General features: G+C 58.7%; 1 protein-coding gene and 1 long non-coding RNA gene across 2 annotated transcripts; both read right to left on the bottom strand.

Annotated features, from left to right (window-relative positions):
• Nucleotides 1-461: 461 nt before the first annotated feature.
• LOC127564823 (uncharacterized) lies at nt 462-2,975 on the bottom strand. Its single transcript, XR_007954364.1, has 2 exons — nt 1,537-2,975; nt 462-1,405 (listed from the first exon to the last, which is right to left on the bottom strand). It is a non-coding gene; the product is annotated as an uncharacterized LOC127564823 (long non-coding RNA).
• Nucleotides 2,976-3,024: 49 nt separating this feature from the next.
• Nucleotides 3,025-5,372, bottom strand: LOC127538502 (uncharacterized). Its single transcript, XM_051962317.1, has 4 exons — nt 5,232-5,372; nt 5,046-5,150; nt 4,572-4,697; nt 3,025-3,790 (listed from the first exon to the last, which is right to left on the bottom strand). Exons 1-4 carry the CDS (start codon nt 5,370-5,372, stop codon nt 3,155-3,157), a joined length of 1,008 nt encoding a protein of 335 aa, XP_051818277.1. The 3' UTR covers nt 3,025-3,154.
• Nucleotides 5,373-5,651: the final 279 nt, after the last annotated feature.

The raw sequence follows: 5,651 nt of genomic DNA, 5'->3' as shown, positions 1-5,651 counted from the left end.
CCTTTATCCTCCTGTTCTAAATTCGGTGGACTTTCCCCCCTTTTTTTCTTAGACTGGGTCTCTCTGGGCTGCACGTGGAGCAGCCCGAGCCCATGGAAGTTCTGAGCTGATCTTTTTTGGGAGTGGGCTGAACGCCCTTCCTCGGGCAAGCTCATGGCCCTCCGCTGAGGGGGGCTTGCCATGTCGGTCACCGATGGCCCCAGCTTGCCCGTAGGGCGGGGCCCCCCAGTGTCAGCCTCCCGGGCCCGGGATTAAGAGCGAGCCCCACCTCGGGCCCAGGTCGATGACTGACACCCTGGATGGCCGAGAGAGAGAGAGAGAGCCCGGCTGGCGTTTCTAAGTGCGTGGAGGGTTCTGGGGCAAGAACGACAATAAGAACGAGTGCACCCATGGGACCGCAGGGGCTTCTCCAGTTCCCCTGGACTGCCCAGTGCGCATTCGGATAAGAATCAAGCCAACACTCGATAAAGAAGCATTTATTAAACACCTACTGCATGCTGGGCATCGGGTATTCAGACCGCAGTGAGACAGCTGCTGCCCTCGAGGAGCTCACATTCTACCAGAAGAAAGCTGTGGAAGGACAACGTGCTCCAGCAGCTGACATTTGCTCCCCTCACATGGCTCATTTGCTCCAGTCCTGTCACAGGGGCTCCCGTTCTCTCCATTCTGAAGGTGACTTGGGGGGTTTGGCCAGGAGCATTAAGTGTCCGAGGCAGGATTTGAGTTCGGGTCTCCCTGCCTCCGGGGGCACGGCTGGGGAGGGAGAGGCCGGGGCATCCCTGCGCCCCCGGCTCGGAGCGAGGGCAGCAGCGAGGGCGATGTCTGGGGGTCCCTGCCCGGAGCACTGGGTGGTGTTTGGCGCCATCAGCACTAACTCGGGACCACCCGACGGCGGGGATCGAGCCTCCGATGGCCTCTGGGGAGGGGCTGGAGCTGGGCCTTTCCCAGGAGACTGAGGCTTGTGCCCGCAGGGCCCCGAGGCTGTGGTCTCAGGGCTGGGCCGGGCCTCCCGCCCCGGCCACGACGTCCCCAGCGGCATCCAGGGAAGAGAGATGTAATGGGAGCAGATCCTTCACTGAGGTTTCTATTTCCCAGCTGCCTTACAAGCCCCCGAGGCATCTAAGTCACCCCCTCATTTGATAGATTTGGAAACTGAGGCCCCAGCTGGCCCAGGCGGGATTTGAACCCAGCTTCTTTGTGTCAGTGAGACCCAGGGTTCTCCCAGGGGCGCTCACCGGGGCCTCGGGGCAGGGAAGGGATTGCCCAGGATGACACCGGAGCCCACATTTGATCCAACAAGCATTTATTAAGCGCTTACTATGTGCCGTGCAAAGACAGAAAACCAAAAAACATGAAAACTTCCATCTTCAGGGAGATTACGGTCTATAAGAGAAACAAGATGGACCTGAATAAGAAAATGAAAAACATACTCAAAGTAAACCCAAAGGGCTTTGTGTTCTGACTGTGTAAAAGTCCCTAAACATAGATTTGCCTCAGTTTCCTCATCTGTAAAATGGGAATCATAATAGCACCCACCTTCCAGGGTTGTTTTGAGGATTAAATGAGATAACTAGACATGGCAGACAGGCCGCTCAAAGGCACGGAGGGAGGATGCTCTGCCGTCTGTGTGGGGAACAGCAAATAGAGCGGGAGCAACGGGGAACATCTAGAAAAGAGTGGACCCCGTGGCAAAGAGCTGTAAGCTCTAAAGGGGGTTCTTATTTCTGAGGCGCAGAAACTCTTGTACTGAGTTCGAATATCAGAGGAGAGAGAGGAGAGACTGGGAGCTGTGGGAGGGGGCAGAATAAGCTCCTCCGGCCCTGGGCCTCGATGTGGCTACTTCCCGGGTGGAGACACAGAGCCCCGGACCAGGTCTTGGGTCCTGGCTCTCAGTCTCCTGCAAAGGGGGCGCCTGACCGGATGATCTCTTGGGTCCCGTGGAGGAATGAGCTCCCCGCCCGACAACTGCCCCCACAGGGTGTCCCGCCCCCTCTCCAGCGGCCCTTCCTCTCATTTAGCAAAGTGTCGGTGGCTTAGCAGGAGCCCGTGCAGATCGCTGGCTGGGGGCTCTTTAATATAATCCATTTTTTAAAGGACAGAAATCTCTCTTCCATCTCTCTGGGGGGGACCCAAAACCCCAAACCAAAATGTGCCGAGTCAGACAAGACACAACCGTGGGCTTCCTCTTGCCCACGACGAGTTCTAGGAGGCGTCCGGGGGCCGGGGCTGGCGGCAGGCGGGGACTACCCGGGGCAGGCTGGGCCAGGGGTCCCACAAAAGCCTTTGCGCCGAGTGAAATCTGGGACTCTCAGTGACTCTTCCCAAGGCTCCACTTTTAATAAAAGTATTAAGGGCCAGCCCTGGCTGCTTGGGGGAGGTGAGGCTTATTTACTCAATTAAAATGATAACAACCCCAAATCTACTCTTATTCTCACTCTCTCCCCTAATTGTAAGGTGGGAGGGGGGAAGGAGAGACTCGGGGCCATTATGCAAAACCCAGCAAAGCCCATTCTCATGTTTGCTGCCTAAAATAATGCCTCCAGCTGAAGGATGGAGGGGAAGCAATGGGAAGCATCTAGAAAAGAGAGCGTGGACCCCCACGGCTTCCTCCATCGCCCGTCAGGAGGTGGGAAGACATCATGCTTCTCTATTACTATCATCCCCATTTTACCAGGGAAGGAAACCGAGGCGGGCAGAATGTCGGGGAATTGTCCAGAGTCGCAGGGCCAGGAAGTGTCTGGGGCTGGACTCGGACTCATCTTCTCGGCCTCAGGTCCCTGCTCGGGCGGCCTGGGCCTCCCCACGTGCACGACTTGCAGCCAATAAGCAGCGAGCCAGTGTTTTGAGGCAGGATGCTGTGGAGAAAGGGCCGAGGCCCGGGGGTGCGGGGGCAGTGAGAGCCCCGCGAGCCCAACTATGTGGGGAGCATGATAAGGTGGAGAAGAGAGCCTTGAACGCCACACACACACACACACACACACACACACACACACACACACACACACACACACACACACACACACACAGACACACACAGACACACACACCAGGCTCCTCAGCGATTCCTATGAAGTCCCACATTCAATCATTAATCACTTTTCTCAGAAACCAATCATTTAAACATTAGGGGGACACAAAGAAAAAGGCCGTGGAATTAACTGGAGGAGACCCCCAGAGGCCTGGGGACACCGACCCGGTGGAAGGATTTGAATTCGCGCCCCCTGACTCGTGCCCTGCCTTGGGACACTGAGGAGCCAACTGGATGTCGGAGGGTCCGGCTCCTCTGACCTGGCCCGAACCTCGGCGCAGAGGCCTCCCTCAGGGAAAAGGCCGAGAATGGGGATCCTGCCTGAGGACCGATCCCCAGACTCGCTCTGGCCCTGCGGCCTTCTCCCGGCCAAGTGCCCCCAGAACGGCCTGCTGCCGCCCGCCCTCCTCGCCCAGCCTGCTCTGGCTTTTTGTCGCCCTCACGGTTTTCTCGGACTGACGGGGCAGCGGTCCCTCCCTCCCTCCCTCTCTCCCATCCCTGGGGCTTCCTCCTGGTCTCGGGGCTGCCCCCTCTCCCTGCATCATTGATTACATTCCCCGACCTATTTAACCGGACCCTTCTCACTATCCATACGCTCCTCCGCCTTCTAAGATGGCCGCTGTGCTCAGGGGGGCTTCTCCTCGGCCACTCCCCCGTCCCTGAGCCCCCGGGCCCTCCCACTGACCGCCCGGGCCGACAGAAGCTGGACGTCTTCTCAGAGAGGCTCTTCCCACGGTGCTTTTCCAGGCTGTCGGGAGGTGCCTGAGAAGGAGATGAGACAAAGACTTATGAAAGGCTGACTGACCCATTAATGGGAGGGGCAGCAGCTGGGCCCAGGGACGGCAGAACTAGATCTTTGCCCTATTTGGGATTTTAGACGAAGGAGGGAGTCATTTCTGTTGCTGAAACCTTGGAGGGCGGGGGGCGGGGGAAGCGCCAGAGCCGGGAGTTATTAATAATTCCGCACTGAGTTTAAACTAGATCTTCACTTGGTGGCCCCAGGCACTCAGCCCCGAGGTTCCAGAGCAGGCAGCCATTGAAAGCTTCCCCCCAAAGGAGACACACTTAAAAATGGCGATGGAATAGCCTCGGCTCGCCGTCAGTGGAATGGGTGATGACCACCGAGAGGCCCTGAGACACGGAGGAGGTCGGGGGAGGGGGGGGAAAGTCTCATGGGGAGGGGGCAGCCCTCAGAGAAGGCTGGAAATTGGGAGGAAAGGGGGCAGTTGGGAAGGCTGCTGAGAGCCCCGGATGAAGGATTCCATGAATCATTCAGTACATAAAAGAAGCAAAAGCTAAGATTTCTTTCCCCAGCTTGATTTTTGCTTGTTGTTGACCCCCTCCTGCCCCACCCCCATTCCCAAGGTGCTCTGAAAATCCTCCGGTGAATTCCTGGACTCGATGACAAAATTGCCCCGAGCTTCCCCAGCCTCTTAACCGGGTCTCGGGCTCTCTCCGGACTTGACCGTGTTTTACATTTTATTAGATTTTTAATCAGATCATTTTGTGGAGTGCTCCGAGTTCAGCAAGCCGGGAGTCTCACCTTCAGAGCAGCTGAGAATGTGAGAGAAGTGGGACGCCGCTCCCCAGAAACTGGAGCCCGTCCCAGCAGGGGGATGAGTGGGACCCGGGAGCTGCGGGGCTCCTGAGAAGGACCTGCCCACAGCGGCTAACTCGTGGCTGGGAGAGAGAACACGCGACGGCTAACCCGGGCGAGCCGGGGTCCCCAATACCCGGGGCTGAGCCCCCTGTGATCTCTGGGCACGGACCCCTGTAACGCTGCCCCGGAGGTGCCCCCCGTCAGACTCCCTGCTGGGGCCGGCCCCCCGCCACGGACCGCCCGCCAGGCTCCCGAGAGAAGGAAGCGCCTACGGCCCCTTGGGGACCCGTCCGTGCACGCGCCCCCTCACATTAAGGCGGAGTCTTTCTGTAGCCCCATCACCTAGCGCGGCACCTGGCCCGGTGCTTAATAAATGCTTGACGGATGGATCGGTGACTGGTCTCCCAGACTTCTGACCTGACGAGCCCCGGAGGGGGCTCTGGGGTGGCTGGCCCGGCATCGAGCTGTTTTATGGCCTGAAGTTCTAGTATAAGACGTAGAAGAACATTCTCCAGGACATTTCTGCAGACAGGCACCCGGAGGAAGTCCCAGAAACCGGAAGCCCGGCCAGGCCGAAAGTCCCCTTAACATCACTTATCCCACCCAAAACGCGGCTTCGCTGAAGCAGCGAGGGACCTGGGAGAGAGACGGAGGCGGCATCTTCCCTCGGACCCTGGGGGACAGCTCAGGCGCCGGTACAAAAGCCGGGGGGGTCACCGCGGTCCCAGCCCGGGCCAGAGCCATCCTGGCAGCCAGGCCGGGGAGTCGCCACAGCTTCCCAGGGCCCAGAAAGGAAGGCTCTGGTCCTCGGCCCCATCAGATGCCCGCCCGCAGAGACAGAAACACCCCCATCAGAGGCAATGGCACAGGAGAGGAGACCTGACCCTGGGGCCTGAGCTCCGGCCTCCTCTCCCCTGCTCCACGGCTTGTGACGGCCTTGCTTTCCACTTTGTAAAAACCCCGCTTCAGCCAGGTGCTCTGCATACACTAAGTGCTTCATAAATGCTTCGTGCATCAGTACAA

Source organism: Antechinus flavipes, chromosome 5 (assembly GCF_016432865.1).
Source record: "Antechinus flavipes isolate AdamAnt ecotype Samford, QLD, Australia chromosome 5, AdamAnt_v2, whole genome shotgun sequence".
Classification (NCBI taxonomy): domain Eukaryota; kingdom Metazoa; phylum Chordata; class Mammalia; order Dasyuromorphia; family Dasyuridae; genus Antechinus; species Antechinus flavipes.
Note: the sequence above shows the minus strand (reverse complement) of the source record. Positions and strands in the feature narration are given on the sequence as shown.

Bases quoted from the DNA above. Each gene is read 5' to 3' on its own strand.
- LOC127538502 (XM_051962317.1), bottom strand. From the start codon at position 5,372: ATGGCTCTGGCCCGGGCTGGGACCGCGGTGACCCCCCCGGCTTTTGTA. The intron at 5,151-5,231 runs GTGGGATAAGTG...GCCTGTCTGCAG, and splicing joins TCAGCGAAGCCGCGTTTTGG to AAATGTCCTGGAGAATGTTC. The intron at 4,698-5,045 runs GTCAGAAGTCTG...GCCACGAGTTAG, and splicing joins CCCCCTCCGGGGCTCGTCAG to CCGCTGTGGGCAGGTCCTTC.